Genomic DNA, 20761 nt, shown 5'->3' on the forward strand with positions numbered 1-20761 from the left:
TCATTACACCAAATAATATTCTTTTTAGCAACATCATATGACCCTTTAAAGGGATAGTTCACCCAAAAATGAACTCATACGTCATCCGCCCGGAGCTGCTTCCGTGTACAACTGTTGGCACAAGCTACATTAAAGTGATTATTACATTTGAATATGGATATTTTTCTTACAAAAACGCATTGATTCACTACAGGAGGCCTTTGTTCACCCCCCGGAGCCGTGTGAGACACTTTTTTTTAATGGATGGGCGCTTTTTATTTAACTTCTTTTGGACTGATGCATGCAACACCCGCTGAGTGGCATTAAACAGCTTGAAAGATCAAAGACAATTTTTAATATAACTCCGACTGGATTCGTCTGAAAGAAGAAAGTCATATACACCTACGATGACTTGAGGGGGAGTAATTTATGGGCAAATTTTCATTTTTGGGTGAACTAACCCTTTAAGCGTAATTGAGTCAGCCGTTAGCGACTGGATGCCAGTGGGCGGGGCCTATGGTGAGAAGATGACTATTCATCGATGTCTTGCTCTGGAGGCAGTGTTTATGTAAATATTTGTGCCCCCGTGACGTCATCTTGCCCCTCAGATCCAAACGAGACATTTTTGGAGCTTGATTAAATAAATGCTTTGTTTATAATGAGGAGGACATTTTAAGCTATGAAACTTGCAGGATGTTTTAATGGTACAAAGGCTTCTTATATGCCAAAAACCAAGGCAAAATTGATTTCTCATGTCATGACCCCTTTTAAATATCTTTCTTTCATTGTCTCTACATAGTTTTAATAATTGTCACTACCTGACACATTTAATTGGAGTTTCTAAGAAAAGTCTGTTAGCAACAAAAACATTTAACATATGCATGGATTATGTGAAGATTGGGAATGTTTATGATATTCCAATATTTCAAATGTAACAATGTCAAATTTGTCTGTGATGTGCTTTTACATCAGTACCACATAAATCAATCAATCAATATACATACCTGCACAATAACTTTACTAAAAAGTACAAAAAAAGTGAAAATAATTATTAGTCATTATAATACCTTGAGTAGCATAAATTGTACCTAAAATTACAAATAATTTCCAATTCATTCATTGTAGTATTAATTATAGTTATATACATTTTTAGGAGTCTTCACACAATTAGCATATTTTTGGTCAAAATTGTGCTTTTAAAAAGATAATAAACTCCTGCATTATTTGATTTGGAAACGAAAACATTTGTCATTCACAAAAGTTTGACATGCAGACTTTCCCAAATGTTACTTTTGTCATTAGTTAAGACCAACTGAAAAACAGGAGGATGTTTTGGAAGTTCATTTTTCTACGTAGTAAATCAAACTGTTTTCAAAGATCAAGGAAAAACAAAAGGTCAGTTAACTGTTGAAGTCCCCTTAAATTTATTCAAAACATGATCAAAAGCATATGAATGTTCATTTTAAGGTTTTTATTGAGTTCCTTAAACAAACAAACAAACAAACAAAAGCACACAGAATATGCATGATTAGCTTTCGTTGTAACATTTGTCAGCAAATTACACACATTCAAGCTAACACCAAGTAGGCAGAACATTATGTTGCCATTTTTAAAGCTTGTGAAATTATTCAGTCTAAAGGCTACCTGCTATTTGTTTTCATTCTGGAGAAGGCATGACAATGAAGGAAATCTAATACTCCTCTCCCTCCTCTTCTCCTTCTCCCTCGACTGAATCTACACCCACCTCCTCATAATCTTTCTCCAGGGCTGCCATGTCTTCTCTAGCCTCAGAGAACTCTCCCTCCTCCATACCTTCACCTACGTACCAGTGCACAAAGGCACGCTTAGCGTACATCAGATCGAACTTATGATCAAGCCTGGCCCAAGCCTCCGCAATAGCAGTGGTGTTGCTTAGCATGCACACCGCTCGCTGCACCTTAGCCAAATCACCTCCAGGTACAACGGTAGGGGGCTGGTAGTTGATACCAACCTTGAAACCAGTTGGACACCAGTCCACAAACTGGATGGAGCGCTTGGTCTTTATGGTGGCAATAGCAGCATTTACATCTTTAGGTACAACATCACCACGGTACAACAGACAGCAAGCCATGTACTTGCCGTGACGTGGGTCACATTTGACCATCTGATTAGACGGCTCAAAGCAAGCATTAGTGATCTCAGACACTGAGAGCTGCTCATGGTAAGCTTTCTCAGCAGAGATCACAGGAGCGTAAGTTGCTAAAGGAAAATGGATACGTGGATACGGCACCAAATTGGTCTGAAACTCAGTTAAGTCAACATTCAAGGCACCGTCGAACCGTAGGGAGGCAGTAATGGAGGACACGATCTGACCTATCAATCTGTTAAGGTTGGTGTAAGTGGGACGCTCGATATCAAGGTTTCTACGGCAGATGTCATAGATGGCCTCATTGTCGACCATGAAAGCACAGTCTGAGTGCTCGAGGGTGGTGTGGGTGGTAAGAATGGAGTTGTAGGGCTCCACCACAGCAGTAGACACCTGTGGAGCTGGGTAGATGGAGAACTCAAGCTTGGACTTCTTTCCATAATCAACAGAAAGGCGCTCCATCAGTAAAGAGGTGAAACCAGAACCAGTTCCTCCTCCAAAGCTGTGGAACACCAAGAAGCCCTGAAGTCCAGTGCACTGGTCAGCCTATGAAGAGAGGGAATGGAAAGAAACAGTTATCAAGTCTACCATATTTAATATTGAGTTAAAACCTAAACAAATGTTAAATGTAAACAGGCTGACTGCGATTACAAGGATGGCTTACCAGTTTGCGAACCCTATCAAGAACCAGATCAATGATCTCTTTGCCAATAGTGTAATGGCCACGAGCGTAGTTGTTAGCTGCATCCTCCTTTCCGGTGATCAGCTGCTCAGGGTGGAAAAGCTGACGGTAAGTTCCGGTGCGAACCTCATCTGAACCGCAAAAAAGAGTGTGGAGAGAATGAAAGCTGTGAAGCTTGTGGATTAACAATAAGAGACGACTAATCAGGCAATTACTGACCAATCACAGTGGGCTCCAGATCTACAAACACTGCCCTGGGAACATGCTTGCCAGCTCCTGTCTCACTGAAAAAAGTGTTGAAGGAGTCATCCCCTCCACCAATGGTCTTATCACTGGGCATCTGTCCATCCGGCTGAATCCCATGCTCAAGGCAGTAAAGTTCCCAGCAGGCGTTGCCAATCTGGACACCGGCTTGACCCACATGGATGGAAATACACTCACGCTGTTGTGGAAAAGGAAAATAAATGACTCTGTCATAAACATTTATCCTGAAAATTAGGATAATTACCAGTACTGAGACACAATGAAGCTTTATAAAATGTCATTTTCAAATGATATATTTGATTACACACCACATTGAATTCAAATTCATATTAATTTTCTAACAAACGTAGAAAAGTTGTGCTATGAAACATGAAACTCTAAAAATATGAGACCAACACCATTTTCAGATGTGTAATTATCCAAGCTAGGCAACAATGGCATGCAATGTGCAAATACCGTTATATTTCAAAAACTGCAAAATCCGTTTTTGAAAAATATATAACATAGCTATTTAGCTGTAGCTGTAGCTTTTTAGGCTCTCAAACCAGAAATGTTGTCTTATGAATAATAGACAGCTCATCATGCTTCTCTGACTCCTAACACTAGCAACAAGTTACAAGAACTGTGCAAAACCCTCTGATTAAAGTGCAAAACAGCCAAATAAGATGAACATTATAAGGCAGAAAATTAACAGAGAAATTAAAGTATTCACTTACCATTTTGTCGTTTTTCCCAGCTGCTGCAGACGCTGATATGTGCTGATCTCACTGCAGAGAAGATGGAGATGTCGCTATGACAGAGCAAGCTGCAGGAGGGAGTGGCTCAGCTTATGAACAACCAAATACATCTTCTGAAAACACTCCAAACAAAATACAGTACAATGCACAGAAACTATAAGCTAGATTACAAACATCACACAAAGTGGCATTCGTGTAATATTATTAGACTGAATTAAACCGGCATCCTAAAAATCATTTAAAATTATATTTGAATATTATGTCATTCGTGTTGGTTTTTTAAATAAACCTACTTAACACAATTCTTATAACACATTCAGAACAGACCGATAGTTACACAACAATAGACGCGTCTTAGATGCTTTGATACAGCTGCACCTTATCATTCTGATCCATGCAAACATGTGTTTTAAAACCTAATAAACTGCCTAGAATATATTTCTAGGGCCAATCTAAACGCACCAGGGCCACCGCCCGTCTCTGCTGCAGTAGATGACGTCACAATGCTGCAGACTACCAGAAACTGTTCAACAAGCACCATTTATACTGTAGAATGTAAAATAAATCTTTCTGATTTTGAAAGAGAACTTGAACTGACTGACTCAGTGTCATAGCTATAGCGCTTTTATTTCATTTTTAAAGTGTAGCCTACATAAAATGCGCTGGGAATTCTATAAAGTAATAATTATTTAAAATTATCCCCAGAGATTATGCATAAATCAACGGCATGCAGAAAGCCTGAATGAAACAAGTGTTGTAGCCTAGTAGGTCACATATCCTGACGCTCTGTCGCGCTATAAAAGCGGTTCGACTCGAGGATTGCGCGCAGTTACGCAGTTACTATCGACTCTTCGCCGTCGACAACAGTAACGCAGTACAGCAAAATATTGTTTCCAGATTATTCCAAAGCATACGAAAATGGTGAGTAGCTGACTAGCTGTATTATTACATTTTAGGCTATATTATTTTAAAGAAAGCATTTGCTAAATCTTGTGTACATTGTAATTATGAGGCAGGTTACAGAGGGAATCTGTACACCTGTGCCATCGCTTTAATAAACTGCATCTGCTCGATATATTCCTGCTGAATATTCTCGTGAATATTGTTGACTCTGCTATTTTGTATCGGGATGTGTGACCGCTTTTCGTCTGTTAGATGCTGATGAACTGTTATGCTCTTTGTGATTTTCAGTTTTCAATCTAGGTATTTATTTGGCGTGACTCAATCAGATGACTGATAATATTTTACGTCGAAGTGAAGATGATTATTTAAACACGGCGATAGGCTACAATATTAAAACACCTATACAATGTATAATACACAATTGTGGTCAAATAGGCTACGTCTTAAATATATTAGACCTTTTGACGGTCAAATCCATTGATTGTCTTACTTAACAGAGGTTTAATTCACCAGGACATGTATTTATTTATGCTTGGACTAAAGACGTTTGGTTTTGTTTAGAACTATCCTTGCTTATAGGAATCGTTTATTGTTTTGTGAAATTTCAACATAAAGGCATAGCAGTGAGTGCACACTGCAGCATATGCAGACAGTCATAATCGCATTAAATGCACTACTCCAAATAAATAATCTACTCTGACCAGCTAAACCCAGGAAACATATGCTGTAGCCTATAGAAACAGTATTCAACAGTGCTTTAAACAAATTCAGTTATTCCCATCAGCAAAGAAATTATGTATAAACCCAGAATAATAAGCCTTGGTATTGAATTTATATTGCATAGACTGTAGATTGAAACATAGTGCTGCAATTTGGTAAAATGGCTTAAACCCATGTTGCCAGGCAAGAAATAGGGAACAGCTGGGTGGAGCTTGAGCTTTTCAAATAGGAGAGGAGGAGGCAGGTGGCATCCATGGTTGCTCTTGCCTCTGTGGCCATATTCAGTCTTATACCTAAAGCAAAGAATTGCATGTTATGTCAAATTTATTTCAACACCCAATTTACATTTGCAAAGTATGTGCATTTCTATCTTAAAAACACGTAGTAAGTCAAAATGATATAAGGCTGCAACTATTATATAATAAAGCTCTTGCTTTTCTTCTTTAAAGCAGTGTGAGTGTATTTCCATTCATGTGGGGCAAGCTATTTTATATCGTCTGGCATTTCACATTGCATGCCATTGTTGCCTAGCTTGGATAATTACACATCTGAAAATGGTGTTGGTCTCATATTTTTATAGTTACGGGTGTCATAGCACCACTTACAATGTTTACCTAATAACATGTTTTGTTAGAAAATTCATATGAATTTGAATTAAATATGGTGTGTAATCAAATATATCATTTGAAAATTACATTTTATAAAGCCTCATTGTGTCTCAGTACTGGTAATTATCCTAATTTTCAGGATAAATGTTTATGACAGAGTCATTTATTTTCCTTTTCCACAACAGCGTGAGTGTATTTCCATCCATGTGGGTCAAGCCGGTGTCCAGATTGGCAACGCCTGCTGGGAACTTTACTGCCTTGAGCATGGGATTCAGCCGGATGGACAGATGCCCAGTGATAAGACTATTGGTGGAGGGGATGACTCCTTCAACACTTTTTTCAGTGAGACAGGAGCTGGCAAGCATGTTCCCAGGGCAGTGTTTGTAGATCTGGAGCCCACTGTGATTGGTCAGTAATTGCCTGATTAGTCGTCTCTTATTGTTAATCCACAAGCTTCACAGCTTTCATTCTCTCCACACTCTTTTTTGCGGTTCAGATGAGGTTCGCACCGGAACTTACCGTCAGCTTTTCCACCCTGAGCAGCTGATCACCGGAAAGGAGGATGCAGCTAACAACTACGCTCGTGGCCATTACACTATTGGCAAAGAGATCATTGATCTGGTTCTTGACAGGGTTCGCAAACTGGTAAGCCATCCTTGTAATCGCAGTCAGCCTGTTTACATTTAACATTTGTTTAGGTTTTAACTCAATATTAAATATGGTAGACTTGATAACTGTTTCTTTCCATTCCCTCTCTTCATAGGCTGACCAGTGCACTGGACTTCAGGGCTTCTTGGTGTTCCACAGCTTTGGAGGAGGAACTGGTTCTGGTTTCACCTCTTTACTGATGGAGCGCCTTTCTGTTGATTATGGAAAGAAGTCCAAGCTTGAGTTCTCCATCTACCCAGCTCCACAGGTGTCTACTGCTGTGGTGGAGCCCTACAACTCCATTCTTACCACCCACACCACCCTCGAGCACTCAGATTGTGCTTTCATGGTTGACAATGAGGCCATCTATGACATCTGCCGTAGAAACCTTGATATCGAGCGTCCCACTTACACCAACCTTAACAGGCTGATCAGCCAGATCGTGTCCTCCATTACTGCCTCCCTACGGTTCGACGGTGCCCTGAATGTTGACTTAACTGAGTTTCAGACCAACTTGGTGCCGTATCCACGTATCCATTTTCCTTTAGCAACTTATGCTCCTGTGATCTCTGCTGAGAAAGCTTACCATGAGCAGCTCTCAGTGTCTGAGATCACTAATGCTTGCTTTGAGCCGTCTAATCAGATGGTCAAATGTGACCCACGTCACGGCAAGTACATGGCTTGCTGTCTGTTGTACCGTGGTGATGTTGTACCTAAAGATGTAAATGCTGCTATTGCCACCATAAAGACCAAGCGCTCCATCCAGTTTGTGGACTGGTGTCCAACTGGTTTCAAGGTTGGTATCAACTACCAGCCCCCTACCGTTGTACCTGGAGGTGATTTGGCTAAGGTGCAGCGAGCGGTGTGCATGCTAAGCAACACCACTGCTATTGCGGAGGCTTGGGCCAGGCTTGATCATAAGTTCGATCTGATGTACGCTAAGCGTGCCTTTGTGCACTGGTACGTAGGTGAAGGTATGGAGGAGGGAGAGTTCTCTGAGGCTAGAGAAGACATGGCAGCCCTGGAGAAAGATTATGAGGAGGTGGGTGTAGATTCAGTCGAGGGAGAAGGAGAAGAGGAGGGAGAGGAGTATTAAGATAATTTTTTCTTCTCCAGGTCAGTTACAGCTTTGCATCATTAATCAGTTTTAGTCAGAAATGTAAACGAAATGAGGCGTTAAAGGTGACAAGTGACGTGTCAAGTGAGTATTCAGTTTGTAAAAAATATGTAGTAAACATTTGTTCTTTAGATCATGTCAATCACATATTTAATGCTGTAGGCAACTGAGATTGAGTCATATTTTGTGATTCCTCCAATTAGTCTGTGTAGATCACATAAAATTATGCACTGACCTTACTGACGTCTGCAATAAAGTGATCATTTCAAGAGTTGCGTATGCTTTCACTGACACCCCATTAAAACATTCACTTTATATACACACACAAAATATATAGACATCTTCATAGACATATGAGAATGTCTATTTTCTTTTCCCCTAATGACATACTGCAGTTAAAGGTGGGGTAAGTGATTTCTGGTAGCCAATGTTGACATTTGAAATCACCAAAACAAACACGCCCCTACCCCAAAAGGGTCTCGCCCCTATTTTGATAGCTCTGCCCCACACATACGTACGCAACCCAGGCAACGATTAGCTCTGTGAAACAAAGCAAAACCAATATTACACCGTGTCTACACCGGACGTGAGTGGCGCGGCGCAACACAATACTATGGAACTCATTATAATCAGTGATGCTGTCTACACCATAGATATATATATATACATATCTATGGTCTACACTGGATGCGGCGCGGCGTTACATGACAAATCCCCGACAGAAAACTGCGGCTGCGTTCTATTTATGACGTATTGACACAAATTTCAAATGATTTTCAACAGTCGCTTTGTCGCGTCCAGTGTACTAGACAGACTTTAGCTGTTGTGGCGCAGACACGGTGTTACTCACCTATCGAGAAGAAACAAAGCAACCTCGGCGTCCGATCGCAGGCCTTCCGCTCCTTGAGTTCTCTCCAGCGCTGGAAAGCTGATCCGATATTTACACGGGTCCTACTTCTTGCCTTATTGCCTTAAGCCTTCTTTTGTTCCGCAGACGTTTTCCTCTTTTGTTTTTTATCCGCCATCTCTATCTTTCTGTCGCTCGGCTCGCTAATGTCCATCCTGTGCACTGAACGCTCTCTCCTCCACATCATGAGTAGACACGCCCCTTACTGCTGATTGGCTACAAGTTTGTTTTGCTAGTCGGCCCAAATCAGTTTTCTAAAGCGTTTTTGAAAAATCGCTTACACCACCTTTAAACATTTAACATGAAGTATACCATATTCTAAAATTAATATCACAAAAGAATAAGACAAAATTAATTTAACACATTTGAGTATTTACTTCTAAGTAGTGATTGACAAAATATAAATTATATTCACAATACAAATTGTATTAAGGATTGCATTTACAATATAATACTCCTATAATATATACTGAACATTAAAATGGTAACGTTTAAATGGTTAAAAAATAAAGCAAGTCAAATGTCATTTTACTTATGTATTTAAAAAAGTGGGACTGTAAAATGTAATTTTAATATTGGAAAACTACATTTGTCATGATATGGCACTGTAGTACTCCGAATTTTAGTCCAGTATACCTATTTTCCAATGGCATGGTGTTGAAGCCAGTGCAATGTGGTTCTGCATTCATTTCTATTTTAACCACACTAAACAGCCTCTATAGCCACTTTACTTTTCCTTTCATTCTAACATTTTAATTATGAATTATTTGTAATAAAATGTTTTCATAAAAGTTTTTAATAAAATTTTTCACACCTTAATTATGTATTTAAAAACTAATTCAAAGCCAGCTTGTGATGGTATAAAAAATATAATCGCTTGATATAACAATAAAATATGTTCTAGGAATCAAAACTAGGATTAAGATGTCTTGACCGTGTGACCGATGACATGAATTCCCTCATGTATGGCCATATTTGCAACTCAACTTTAGCACATTCATGAGCTCATTTTATGTATGTCACAGTTGAAGCTCAGAAAGTGTTATTATACAGGTCACAAAATATTAATTTGTTTTAATATGAATTTGTTCCTTGCGATACCAGTAAGTGATGTAAAGAACAGCAATGTTAAAACAGGGGCTAAATAATTAAAACCAAGCTGCATTAAGGGGAAAAAAAAACCTACAACTCAAAAATATTATATACTGACATCACATTGCATATTGATCACTTTCAGCATGTCATTAAACAAATAAACTTCAGAAAAGCTTTGTAAATTATTATACAGGCTCTGAGGGTTGAATAATTTTAATTGAAAAATGACACACGCATACACACACACACACATATATATACATACATATATACAGGTGCATCTAAAAAAATTAGAATATCGTGAAAAAGTTCATTTTTTATAACTTCAAAAAGTGAAACTTCATATATTCTAGATTCATAACATGTAAAGTAAAACATTTCTAAAGTTTTTGTTTTGTTTTAATTTTGATGATTAGAGCTTACAGCTCATCAAAGTAAAATATCCAGTATCTCAAAATATTAGAATATTTCCTAAGATCAATCAAAAAAAGGATCTGCAAAACAGAAAAGCTCAAGTACTTTAAAGTATGTTCATTTATGCACTCAATACTTGGGGCTCGTTTAGCACAAACTCTAGCATCAGTGAGGTGTGGCATGGAAGCGATCCACCTGTGGCACTGCTGAGGCACTATTGAGCCTTCAGCTCATCTGTATTGTTGGATCGACTATTTCTCATCTTTCTCTTGAAAATATCCCATTGATTCCATATGGGGTTCAGGCAAGGCATGTTGGCTGGCCAATCAAGAACAGTAATATCATGGTCAGCAAACCACTTGGAAGTGGCTTTGGCAATGTGGGCAGGTGCTCAATCCTGCTGGTAAAATCTCCTGGTAGACGGCGCATTTACTCTGGACTTGATAAAACACAATGGACCAACACCAGCAGACATCACAGCACCCCAAATCATCACTGACTTCAGAAACTTCACACTGGACTTCAAGCAGCTTGGATTCTGTGCCTCTCCAGTCTTCCTCCAGACTCCAGACCTTGATTTCCAAATGAAATGCAAAATGTACTTTTATCTGAAAAGAGAACTTTGAAGCACTGAACAACAGTCAGCTCTTTTTCCCTTTAGCCCAGGTAAGATGCTTCTGACGTTGTTTCCGTTTCAGAAGTGGCTTGGTAGCCCTTTTCCTGAAGACGTCTGTGCGTGGTGACTCTTGATGCACTGACTCCAGCTTCAGTCCACTCCTTGTGAAGCTCTACCAAGTGTTTAAATCGGCTTTGCTTGACAGTATTCTCAAGCTTGCGGTCATCCCTGTTGCTTGTGCACCTTTTCCTAACCAAGCTCTTCCTTCCAGTCAACTTTGCATTTAATATGCTTTGATACAGCACTCTGTGAACAGCCACCCCTTTCAGTAATGACCTTCTGTGACTTACCCTCTTTGTGGAGGGTGTCAATGATTGTCTTCTGGACCATTGCCAAGTCAGCAGTCTTCCCCATTATTGTAGTTTCAAAGAACAAGAGATACCCAGAATTTATACTGTAGCGATAGTCATTTAATGAAACTCAAATGTAACTATTCTAATATTTTGAGATACTGGATTTTTGACTTTCATGAGCTATAAGCTCTAATCATCAAAATTACAAAAAAAAAAACTTTTGAAATGTTTTACTATACATGTAATGAATCTAGAATATACAGTATGAAAGTTTCACTTTTTGTAATAAGTTACAAAAAAAGAACTTTTTCACAATATTCAAATTTTTTGAGATGCACCTGAATATATATATATATATATATATATATATAAAATATAAGAATACAATTCTTAAACAGACATTATTAGTAGGCAGTTTATGTAACAATCAGTTGTTAGTGGAAATGCAAGCCTTCATCATTGAGCATGTTGATGTTCAGTATACAATTATGAACCAAGTGGTTTACATGTCATAAGATTTCATGATAGCAACCCAGTCGAAAAAAAAAAAGCACTTCCATAATGTACTTAGTCCTCTATTTTAACGCACTAATTTTGTACTTAATATACGAAAAATTATTCTTAAATCATATTCATGGTGTCCCAAAATATCACATTTGAGTACGCTTAGATCTTCTTAAGATTATCTTAAGTAATAGAGAATAATTTTGTAGTATATTAAGTACAAAATTAGTGCGTGAAGTTTAGGTACATTACTGAAGCAATTTAAGTACATTATTGAAGTGCACTTTTTTTTTCTCCTGGGAATGAATGACAAATGATAAACTTGTTTGGTACAGTCAGTTTCGACCAAGTGTCCTGGTCTTGAACACCAGGAATAATCCATGAAGCCAGTTATGAGAGTAAAATCAAAATAATTTCAAGCACTTTCAAAAACCCAAAAGCTCAAAACAGTTGCAAGCTACAACCCAACCTGCACCAAAGAGAATTCCAACAATTTTGTTTATATGCATTTTACGTTCACGTACAAAGTTCATTTTTGGTCTTTGAAACCCTTACTCACTTTTACCTTTACTCGATGCCACGCGTTACTTAGCACTCCTCGTAAGTTCCAGATTGGAGCGACAGTGTCTGGCTGCGTGTTGTAACTACTGTCCACTGCTTTGCACACAATCTCCAGCTCCTGAGCCCTATGAGGAATTGGGACATCTATCTCCCACAGCTTCCAAGCCCAGGCTCTTCCAGGTGGAGGAGGAGGAGCAGGGTGCTGTTCTTGATCACTAGTGCGAAGTTTGGCTACATGCCACGTTTTCCCTCCATCTACCGAGACGTCCACTCTCACAACCTCTCTTCCTCCCCCACTCCACGCATAGCCTTTTACAGTCACCTCCCTATCACTGCGGTCTACTGAGGTTCCCTCTGCTGGGTGAGTGATGGCTGACTGTATGGGGAGCTCCTGGATAGCTGGTGCTGATTTAAAATCCACAGTGTCCCAGTCAGTACCTGGAGAAAAGCCTTTGTAATCATTCTGCTGCCAGTGGCTCTTGCTTTCTTCGTCACTTACAACAATTTTCCCCAACCATTTGACATTGCGGGCTCCAACAACTCCAGGTACAACTACACGGACAGGGTAGCCGTGGTCAGGTGGGAGGTCCTCGCCGTTCATTTCATACGCGAGGAGAACATCACCTTCTTCGCTCACAGCGTTGTTCAGTGGAATAGATGCACCATATGCTGTACCAGTCACATCCCTGTCTAACCCTTCAAACTGGACATGTTTGGCTTTCGCTGCAACCTCTGGTCCAAAGCCATAGGACAACAATACATCCCGCAGACGTGCACCTGACCATGTAGCGTTGCTTATTGCGGCGATGCCCCAATTGAGTCCTTTGACTTGCTTGACTTCGTTCATCTCAGAACGACGGTTCCCGGCGCACTGAAGCGTCGCTGTAATGGTGTGTTTTGGAAAACGAGACTTTAGCTCACTTAGACTAAGTGATACTACTCCACCAGGGAGACCCTCGATCTCCAACCTGTAAGCTTCAGGATCCACCCTGGGCACTGGAAGATGATTACGCTTAAAAAATATGACTGAAGGGGTGATGTAATTATCCGAAAGTATAGATGCGGGTGGTTCGGCATTGAAAGGTTTCAGACTGTTGATCTGAAGAGCAGGGTGACGTGTTGGCTCAGCAGAGTAAGGGTCTAAAGGGTTGGCACTCTCTTGTTTCTTGTAACTCTCTGTATCAAGAACACCAATTTTATACTCTGAGAGGATTTCTAGAACATGGTCTTGCTGATGAATGGCATATAATGCCCAGTACGGTTCCAGAGCTCCACCTGCAGCCAGAAGTATTTTGTCGCCACCAGGGTGAATGGCCACAAATTCAGTGATATCGTAGACTGCTCCTTTATAGGTGACCCACACACCACTGTCAAGGGAACAATGCTTTGTGACTTCTTCTAGGGTGTAAACGGGAAGATCTGAAGTCTGCGTTACCCGTAACTGTGCTGAAGTAGCAGCCCACTGAACCTGAACAAAAATAGACACAATAAAAAAAATGTAAAAAAGATTGCTCAATGACAACTAAAGCACCAGGCACACTGCAATTTTTGTGTCCTTTACAATTGTTGCTTGTCAGATTGTATGATATGAGCCCGGTGAGATCTTACAGACTGTGAGACATCAATGGTCTTTTATGTCAAACTGTATGATATTGTAAGACTTTACTAATAATTGACAGGGTTTGACTTTGCAGTCTGTTTTGACATCCTTATTTACACACAAAATTTAAAGGGGTCATGACATTATTATTTGAATATATTTCTTAAAGTTCACTTGCGTTGTTTTTGAAGGTTTTGCACAAAAAAAACTCATATATTTGCAAAACATGATTAATCTTCACCCTCATTCTCAACAAGTATGAGTAATGACAATGTACACATACATCTTAGTTTTTTAACTTATTGTTATTCCTGAGAAAATGTGACAAACCTTTGGCAACAGAAGCACATTTCCAAATGTGTTTGAAACAGAAAGTATGTCAAAGCAATCCTTTTTGTGACTTATTTTGTGCATTTTCAACAAATTAATCAACCCTGAGTGGAAAGGTTATTTTCATTGGTTGTGTGACGTTGTTGTTATTTTTAGTAGATTTACAGTATATGCACCCACTGCTGTAGATATCTTTCCCTGGTTATACCTTTAGAGATTTTTCATTATTTAGGAATCAGAAAACACATCAGGTGTCTCACCTTGTCTTGGTGGAGCTTATAGGCTAAAACAGCTCCAGTACCTGCCAGCAGCCCTGCCAGAGCGAATCTAAACTTCGGCAGCCTGTCATTAAAGTATTTCTGTCTTCCATGTCCACCAGTGCTCCTCCAGCAACAAGACAGATGACCATCCCACACGGACAGTGACGGGATAATGCTCTTTGAAAGTCTGGAACTGAGAGTTAAGAGACGTTTAAGCAAGAATTTCATTATAACAAACATTTTCGAGTTTCTTAAAGAGCATTTCACAGAATCTGGCCATGTCTTTTCAATCATTTACATTAAGCAAATCATTAAATCAAGGTACCATGTGGGGGATTCAGAGTCAGACTAAGTGAAAGATTAACTTTCATGCATCTTATTTGGAAATGCTTAAATGATAAGGATCAAAGGTTTAAGGTTTATGAAATGGCAGGATTACCTTTGACTCCTGATAAAGAAGACCTGAGCAAGACCTTGGCAGTGCTTTAGGTGCTGCATTGCTCTTTCTGAGAAAAGAGACAAAGAACAACAAAATGTCAAAGTACGATGACAGTCTAAAAGCTAAAAGTTTTGATGACTAGAGTGAATCCAGTCAAATGTTATACAATGGATAAAATAAGCTTTTACATTTGACCTTTTATCATAACCACAGAGATGAAAGTAGATGAAAACTCATCAGTATTCATCATCAAAATTCATCATTAATGGAGAATTAGGATATTTGCTTGCAGTATGGGTTTATAGGCCGTAACCTCCAACTTTCCATTAAAAGAGTAATGCTTACTGCAAATTGATAATGATCATATGTTTTAGGGGAAGTGACCCTATTGTAGTTTTTCATGTTTTCAAGTAGATGGGTCAACGACACATAAAAGTGTTCACAATAAAGAAAATTAAAAGAAAAATCTTTAAATGAACCTTGCTTGACTTCGTTCATCTTAGAACGACGGTTCCCGGCACACTGAAGCGTCGCTGTAATGGTGCGTTTTGGAAAACAAGACTTTAGCTCACTTAGGCTACGTTTACACGACAACGAAGTAGTCAAAAACGGAAACGTTATTCCCTTGCGTTTTTAAAAAGTTTAATGTATACACGACAACGTTTTCAAAACGATTTGCATTTACACATCTGCGAAAATGACCAAAAACGCTGTATTACGTATGCCAGGCCAGTAGTTGGCGCTGTCACCTTGTTAGTAAACAGTACCTGTAGAGAAGGGACGATTATATGTTGTATATGATGCGTCTCCGCTGTTGGTTGTAATATTGGTGAAGTAAATCCACACTTTGCTGAAGAAGCGTTGGCAAACTCTTGAGCAGCAACAACAGTACCATGTACTCCGCCATTGTTGTGTATGTTTTTTCGCGCTTGTCTTTAAAATTGACACATACTGCGCATGTCTACATACCTAACACGTACTACGCATGTGCATGACGTCACCGTTTTCAAAGATTCCCGTTTTGGGTGTTTATACGGAAACGACAACAGTGCCGTTTTCAAAAACTTGCACTTTGAAACCCGTTTTCAAAAATATGCGTTTTCAGTCCCCAAAAAGCCGTTGTCGAGTAAACGAACAGTCAAAACACATAAAAAGTTTCCCGTTTTTGGATGAAAACGTTGTCGTGTAAACGGCCCCTTAGACTAAGTGATACTACTCCACCAGGGAGACTCTCGATCTCCAACCTGTACGCTTCAGGATCCACCCCTTTTCTTTATGATGATATCAGACACTGGACATTTTTAAAATGTTATATCAAAATTCATTTTAAATTAAAACTAAAAAAAAATAATAATAATAAAAACATGATCAACAAGCGTATTCAAGTCACTGCTTATATGAACAATATATTTTTGAACAAAATAAGACAAATACAGACTGCAATATTTGATATTTTTCAGCATCCATTCAACTACTAAACATAACTGTTCAGTCTAAAGGCGGGCGTACACGGTGCGATTCTGAAGGTCGGAACGTCGTGAGCTCTGGCACGTCACGATTGAGTTTATCCGAAAATCGTACGGAGGCAGTCACACACGACACGAATTTACTACGATTTTACAAACTCTGACGTAAGCATTACGTTTCGCGCCATTCATAAAAATATGGATTCTGAGGACGAAATAGTTTTCTTTGTGGCAGGCGGCTTGTGACGTCCAAAAAAAAAACGAAGACAAAGGACATGGCAAAGAGAATGGCTGAAAAGCAGAGAAAAGCGTGGACTTTCTGTTCTTCATAAAGAACTCGAGGGAGTAGCCTAGGCCATTTCTGAATTTTTGCTCGTTTTGCCAGAAATACAACAGGCATATTCATTCATAAAGCTGAATGGCAAATTTGGCACATTCGGAATAACAAATAAAAAATAGAACTGTATAATTAATCTAAAAATATTATAGACTATATGGTTTTTGTCATCTTCTGATTGGTCAACTTCAGATGGATCACCAAATGGTCTCGTTCAACCGCACATACGCCACAAATTTAAACCGACAGCATCCGATTTTTTTTGACATGATTGAAAATTATCGGGAGGACGGGAGGTGCTCGTAACGTTGGCGCTGTCACCTTGTTAGTAAACAGTACCTGTAGAGAAGTGACGATTATATGTTGTATATGATGCGTCTCCGCTGTTGGTTGTAATATTGGTGAAGTAAATCCACACTTTGCTGAAGAAGCGTTGGCAAACTCTTGAGCAGCAACAACAGTACCATGTACTCCGCCATTGTTGTGTATGTTTTTTCGCGCTTGTCTTTAAAATTGACACATACTGCGCATGTCTACATACCTAACACGTACTACGCATGTGCATGACGTCACCGTTTTCAAAGATTCCCGTTTTGGGTGTTTATACGGAAACGACAACAGTGCCGTTTTCAAAAACTTGCACTTTGAAACCCGTTTTCAAAAATATGCGTTTTCAGTCCCCAAAAAGCCGTTGTCGAGTAAACGAACAGTCAAAACACATAAAAAGTTTCCCGTTTTTGGATGAAAACGTTGTCGTGTAAACGGCCCCTTAGACTAAGTGATACTACTCCACCAGGGAGACTCTCGATCTCCAACCTGTACGCTTCAGGATCCACCCCTTTTCTTTATGATGATATCAGACACTGGACATTTTTAAAATGTTATATCAAAATTCATTTTAAATTAAAACTAAAAAAAAATAATAATAATAAAAACATGATCAACAAGCGTATTCAAGTCACTGCTTATATGAACAATATATTTTTGAACAAAATAAGACAAATACAGACTGCAATATTTGATATTTTTCAGCATCCATTCAACTACTAAACATAACTGTTCAGTCTAAAGGCGGGCGTACACGGTGCGATTCTGAAGGTCAGAACGTCGTGAGCTCTGGCACATGTCACGATTGAGTTTATCCGAAAATCGTACGGAGGCAGTCACACACGACACGAATTTACTACGATTTTACAAACTCTGACGTAAGCATTACGTTTCGCGCCATTCATAAAAATATGGATTCTGAGGACGAAATAGTTTTCTTTGTGGCAGGCGGCTTGTGACGTCCAAAAAAAAAACGAAGACAAAGGACATGGCAAAGAGAATGGCTGAAAAGCAGAGAAAAGCGTGGACTTTCTGTTCTTCATAAAGAACTCGAGGGAGTAGCCTAGGCCATTTCTGAATTTTTGCTCGTTTTGCCAGAAATACAACAGGCATATTCATTCATAAAGCTGAATGGCAAATTTGGCACATTCGGAATAACAAATAAAAAATAGAACTGTATAATTAAACTAAAATTATTATAGACTATATGGTTTTTGTCATCTTCTGATTGGTCAACTTCAGATGGATCGCCAAATCGTCTCGTTCAACCGCACATACGCCACGAATTTAAACCGACAGCATCCGATTTTTTTTGACATGATTGAAAATTATCGGGAGGACGGGAGGTGCTCGTAACGTCTCGGGTCGGCCCGTAATTCTTCTCACACGGTACGAGCCATGTCCATGCGAGCATCTGCGATTTTCTCCCGAGAGAAAAAAATCGCCTGCGAGCTCGTACGACAGCAAAAATCGCACCGTGTACGCCCGCCTTAAGTGATTCATCTGGATGTTTCGTTGATCTTATCATGGCCCCTTTAACCTGTTTTTACACTTTACCTTAAGAACATGTGAAAAGTCTCCTCATATACTTCTTTGTGATTCTAATGATATACAGGTTGTGTGGGAATCTGCTGGTTTCTGCTGGATTTAGTTCATGAATCAAATTGTTTACATATTTCATGATATCAAATGCAGTTTGGATGTTTCATTTTCACTAGCTAGCACACAGTTTTTCCACTGTTCTCTATGCAAACATGCACTAAACGGATGTCTCTGGCCACTGCGATCACGTCTCGCATTTTCTGCTGTGTCAGGTTAAAAGAAGTTAACCTGAAGTCACAAGACACATGCTGTAGGGCAGCGGTTTTCAGTACTGGTTCAGGGAACCAACTTCTCTGGGCACCAGTACTGATGAAAGGCTAGAAACATCTCTGACATCGTTGCAACTCGCTGATTAACTACATAGCACAATGCATCATTGGAAAGCGAGTTGTGACTGTATCCTGAAACTGTAATAACATGGTGGCAGCTAGTTGCTAGTTAAACAATACAAGACTGTTGTTAATGACGTCACGTGCAGGTGGTGGAGTAATAACTTACAAATCCAAAGCGACTTACAAATGAGGACAATGGAAGCAATCAAAATCAACAAAAGAGCAATGATAAGCAAGTGCTATTAACAAGTCTCAGTTAGCTTAACGCAGTACACATAGCAAGTTTTTTTTTTTTATTATATAATAAATAAAAAGAAAACAGATAGAATGGGAAAAGAATAGAGCAAGCTAGTGTTAGAGGCCTTTTTTGCTTTTGTTAATTGTATAACTAATAAAAAGAAAAGGAATAGATAGAATAGAATAGAAAAAGAATAGAGAAGCTAGTGTTAAAGAAAACAAGCAGTTAGTAAATGAATAGAGTGCAAATCTAAAAGGGGCAATTTTTTTTTAAAGAATAGAATTAGAATAGAGATTGCTAGAGTTAGAGGGTCAAATAAAGATGGAAGTGATGTGTTTTTTGCCGATTCTTGAAGATGGCTAAGGAATATAGCCATAAGGAAACTTAATATATATAACATAAGGAACTTGTGTTAATGAATCAGTTCAAGAATGCAATTAATGTCCAATTATTATAATTCATTTAGACATTGAAGGACAAATTATTCAATTTCCCGGTCAAACTCCACATATTAGAAGATTAAACCAAAAAGGTAAACTAGAGATTCCTATTAATGATCTGCTTCTAGACTCCATGCAGAGGAGGCATCATCGGAACGCAAAAAAGAAAGCAGAAATGGAGAAGAAGGGAAGCAGAAGCGACCAGACAGGAGACCGTGGACATGCTCTTGATGGCTAAGGAACTGCTTCGGATAATTCGACAACATGAACGTATAAATAAACGGTTGATGAAAAGGGTTAAACAATTTATTGAAGTTAATGAGTTTAATTTGAAGATGGAAACTTTGCGAGGTGAGGTTGACTGTTTGAGAATTCAAAGAGCCAACGCCGCTTCCAAAAGTATAAACGGTTAAACTGACATCCTGTCAAAAAGCGAGAGCAGGTGTCACTATCTGGGTTAACAGTTAACAAATGGAAAATGTTAAGGTGTGAAAACTTGCTCGTATATTTTTGCAAAGGTGTTGCTGCATTGTAGTAGTGTAGATGCATAATTGTGGGTAGCACAAAAAGGTCAGACATCCTGTGTTAACGTATAGGAGATGAACTTTGTTTGAACTTCTATGCATATATTTTTTTAGAGATGTACGCATGTGTGTATGCTGTGCTTAGTGTAATGATGTAATGGAATTGCAACCCGCCAAAACAAAGGGTATGACCAAGTGTTTTGAGTGACTTGCATTTATCCAATAGAGAGTTTCAATAGATGCTTTGCAGGAGAGGAATTTTGTATACGCCCTCTTCTATATAATCGAGTGCTTTATGATTTTGCGGGGCCGAGAAACGGGTGAAGAATACACGCTGTTACTTTCTTGATTTTTGCTTATGAGTTATTAGTTTTAATAAAGCGAAACCATTTGTATATGGTGATTCGATAAACTTTCTTTCAATCAAGACTCCGAGTAATTTATTAAGGGTAACACATTATCTGGATGTAGTTCATAAATCTCCAATACGGGCTTCATAGTGGTAAGAACTCTGCTGAGCTGATCAGGACGTTTTGCTGTGGATCCTGAACTTCACATTATACTTCCCATCAATAAGAGGTAAGGGCTGTATTTGTTCATGACAGCTACAGATGGGGGAAAAGTGTATATATA

At 39.0% G+C, this 20761-nt stretch overlaps 3 protein-coding genes across 5 annotated transcripts in view; 1 reads left to right on the plus strand and 2 right to left on the minus strand.

Annotated features, from left to right (window-relative positions):
- Window positions 1–1595: 1595 nt before the first annotated feature.
- On the minus strand, window positions 1596–3853 carry LOC107683637 (tubulin alpha chain-like). The gene is made up of 4 exons (XM_016479706.1): window positions 3767–3853; window positions 3006–3228; window positions 2769–2917; window positions 1596–2650 (listed from the first exon to the last, which is right to left on the minus strand). The coding sequence occupies exons 1-4, from the start codon at window positions 3767–3769 to the stop codon at window positions 1670–1672; spliced, it is 1356 nt and encodes a 451-aa protein (XP_016335192.1). The 5' UTR covers window positions 3770–3853; the 3' UTR covers window positions 1596–1669.
- Window positions 3854–4637: 784 nt separating this feature from the next.
- LOC107683636 (tubulin alpha chain) lies at window positions 4638–7960 on the plus strand. Its single transcript, XM_016479704.1, has 4 exons — window positions 4638–4708; window positions 6204–6426; window positions 6515–6663; window positions 6782–7960. The coding sequence occupies exons 1-4, from the start codon at window positions 4706–4708 to the stop codon at window positions 7760–7762; spliced, it is 1356 nt and encodes a 451-aa protein (XP_016335190.1). The 5' UTR covers window positions 4638–4705; the 3' UTR covers window positions 7763–7960.
- A 3551-nt stretch (window positions 7961–11511) lies between these two features.
- suox (sulfite oxidase) overlaps window positions 11512–20761 on the minus strand; it is a 13801-nt gene continuing 4551 nt past the window's right edge. For all 3 annotated transcript variants that reach the window (XM_016479703.1, XM_016479701.1, XM_016479702.1), the window contains exons 2-4: window positions 14863–14929; window positions 14424–14616; window positions 11512–13701 (exon numbers count right to left, since the gene is read on the minus strand). In XM_016479703.1, the coding sequence (XP_016335189.1) occupies window positions 12202–13701; window positions 14424–14616; window positions 14863–14921 (1752 nt within the window). In that variant the 5' untranslated portion in view covers window positions 14922–14929 and the 3' untranslated portion in view covers window positions 11512–12201. The remainder of the gene's footprint in view (window positions 13702–14423; window positions 14617–14862; window positions 14930–20761) is intronic.

This window comes from Sinocyclocheilus anshuiensis, unplaced genomic scaffold (assembly GCF_001515605.1).
Source record: "Sinocyclocheilus anshuiensis isolate Anshui unplaced genomic scaffold, SAMN03320099.WGS_v1.1 scaffold1809, whole genome shotgun sequence".
In the NCBI taxonomy this organism is placed as follows: Eukaryota; Metazoa; Chordata; class Actinopteri; order Cypriniformes; family Cyprinidae; genus Sinocyclocheilus; species Sinocyclocheilus anshuiensis.